Source organism: Propithecus coquereli, unplaced genomic scaffold (assembly GCF_000956105.1).
Source record: "Propithecus coquereli isolate 6110/MARCELLA unplaced genomic scaffold, Pcoq_1.0 Scaffold66, whole genome shotgun sequence".
NCBI classification, from domain to species: domain Eukaryota; kingdom Metazoa; phylum Chordata; class Mammalia; order Primates; family Indriidae; genus Propithecus; species Propithecus coquereli.
In genome coordinates, this window is record NW_012152618.1 from 8706039 (window position 1) to 8708387 (window position 2349).

At 49.9% G+C, this 2349-nt stretch overlaps 1 protein-coding gene across 2 annotated transcripts in view; it reads right to left on the reverse strand.

Annotated features, from left to right (window-relative positions):
- Nucleotides 1–2016, reverse strand: part of URB2 (URB2 ribosome biogenesis 2 homolog (S. cerevisiae)) — a 31694-nt gene extending 29678 nt beyond the window's left edge. The window contains exons 1-2 of one of the 2 annotated variants that reach the window (XM_012660375.1): nucleotides 1955–2016; nucleotides 324–462 (exon numbers count right to left, since the gene is read on the reverse strand). In XM_012660375.1, the coding sequence (XP_012515829.1) occupies nucleotides 324–449 (126 nt within the window). In that variant the 5' untranslated portion in view covers nucleotides 450–462; nucleotides 1955–2016. Of the gene's footprint in view, nucleotides 1–323; nucleotides 463–1834; nucleotides 1890–1954 lie in introns of those variants that run through there. The other variant, XM_012660376.1, reaches the window with a different exon arrangement.
- Between the last annotated feature and the right edge of the window lie 333 nt (nucleotides 2017–2349).

The window sequence follows — 2349 nt, forward strand, 5'->3', positions numbered from 1 at the left end:
CAGCCTCCCGAGTAGCTGGGACTACAGGCGTGAGCCACCACACCTGGCTAATTTTTTCTATTTTTAGTTGCCCAGCTAATTTCTTTCTATTTTTAGTAGAGACAGGGTCTCGCTCTTTCTGAGGCTGGTCTCGAACTCCTGACCTCAAGTGATCCTCCTGCCTCAGCCTCCCAGAGTGCTAGGAGTACAGGCGTGAGCTACTGTGCCCAGCCAATCCCCAATCTTTTGTCTAATCTTTTTTTAACTAAATGTCAATGTGCAATTTATACACGTGATAATTATTTTGATAGACTGTAAAAATATAAGTTTCACATTAAACTTACTTGTTCTTTATTTGGAAGAAAGCACTGGTGGGAAATCCATGCAAAGTGAGCTAGTTTTAGTTTATCTTCCCAGGAAGTTGTCTTGCTCTTAAGCTTTAAGGAAATGCCAGAATAAACAGCAGCCATTGCTACAGTTTATCTACAATTAAAAACAATGAAAAAAAAATTATAGTATGGGCAAACTGAAGAAGCAACACAAAATGAACAGTGTGTGTATTTTATTGTCTACACAGTACATATTGTTTCAGACATAAGTAGGCAGAAAATGGATTGCACACACAGAAGATGGATTACCAGTGTTCCTGCTGTGATCAAATATTACACCCCTAAAGGTGAATGTGCAGGAATTCAACAAGGCAAATACCAAGTGTTCAGATTACTTGTGGAAAGAGTTATGCATACATGGTTTTAGATTGAAAGAGGAAAATTTCTGCACCTATCTTCTAAAATATACCAATTATTATATAATGTCTCAGGACCAGCTCTTTTAAATAGTTCAAAAAGATAAATAAGCAATGTTTGGAGACATTAATGTTTCTCCAAGTGAAAAAGATATATGGTATTAACCTAACCCCCAAACAAATACTGCTACTTCAACTGCAACAGTAACTTCTACCAGAACTTTATTGTATTCATTCGTGTATACGTTTACAAACACACCTTCCAAAAGACTCTACAAAAGATATTTGCACAATTAAAACACTATAAAGGGGGGAGACGTGCCAGGTTAAGTAATTTTTGTTATAAAAGGTAAGTCAGTTCCTCAAGAGAAAAAAATTTTCATGATACTTAATACAAAAATAAGATTATTGTAAATAAAAACAAATTAGAACAATGCACACACTTAAAAGATTGCAGTCCCATTATTCTAATCTATAACGTATTCTATAACGTATTCTGTCAAAACAAAAGAATCTGCTGGCTGAGTCACCTGCATTTTTTCTAAATCCTAAAGCCCTATCTTCAGAATTTATTCTCAGTAAATAACTACATAACCAAAGAGTAAACACTGGGTGAAGTATCCTCCACTCCATTACAGAAAACAGGAACAGTCAAGTGCTATCACTCTTCCTATTTTGTCAAAATGTCCAATACCAGTTGAACAACTACTTAACTTAGAAGTTCAACATGACACCGCCATCGCGATGGCTACAAAGTGCATAACAAGTGTTCGCTGAGCTCACTACAAAGACGCCAGAGATATTCTCCCAGCTCTACCAGAGCTCTGCTCCGCAGCCTGCTGCAGTCCGTCCCAGGCCTGCCAGCGCTCGTAGGACGGCGGCCAGTGCGCGGCCACACCGAGCCCCCTGCCCAGCAGACAGACACAAAGTAACAGCAATCAGCAGAAAGCTACTAGGAGCCAGGTGAGCGGGCCCGACCGAGCGCGCCCCGTCGGCTCTCTCCCAGAGCCTGGTGGGGGCAGGGGAACTGGGCAGGGCTGGGGGATAAGGTCTGGATTCGGCCTGGGTAGGGGGCTCACCTCGGGGCCCACCGCGGGTCGGAGGTCTCACCTCGGGACCCACAGTGGGTGGGGGGCTCACTCAGGGCACAGCTCCAGGTGCGGGGCTCACCTCGGGACCCGGCCGGGGTCAGGGCTCTGACCTCGGGGCCCACCGCGGGTCGGGGCTCACCTCGAGTCCCACCTCCAGGTGCGGGCAGCAGAGGGACGGACGACAGCGGCAGCAGTTGCCCGGCCCGGCTCCCGCGACCCGCCGCGTGTGTCCACCCCCGCGCTCCTTCCGCCCGACGCCGGCGGCGCAGCGGGGCGGGGCGGCGCGCACGCCAGGCATCGGCAGCCGAGCGCCGAGGCGCCTCGCCCATTGGCGGAGACGGTTGCGCGGTGGAGGCCGAGCGCGCAGCCCGCGGTCCGTTCGGTGTCAGTCAGTCATGGGGCTGCCGCCCAGAGTCGCCGCGGGGGCGGCGGGGCGCGGGGCTCGCGGGCCCGGCTGAGCGCGCCGTGGGAGCGAGGCCCTGCGGCAGCGACGGCAGAGGCGGAAGCGAGCGGGGGGCGGCGGGGGCGGCGGGG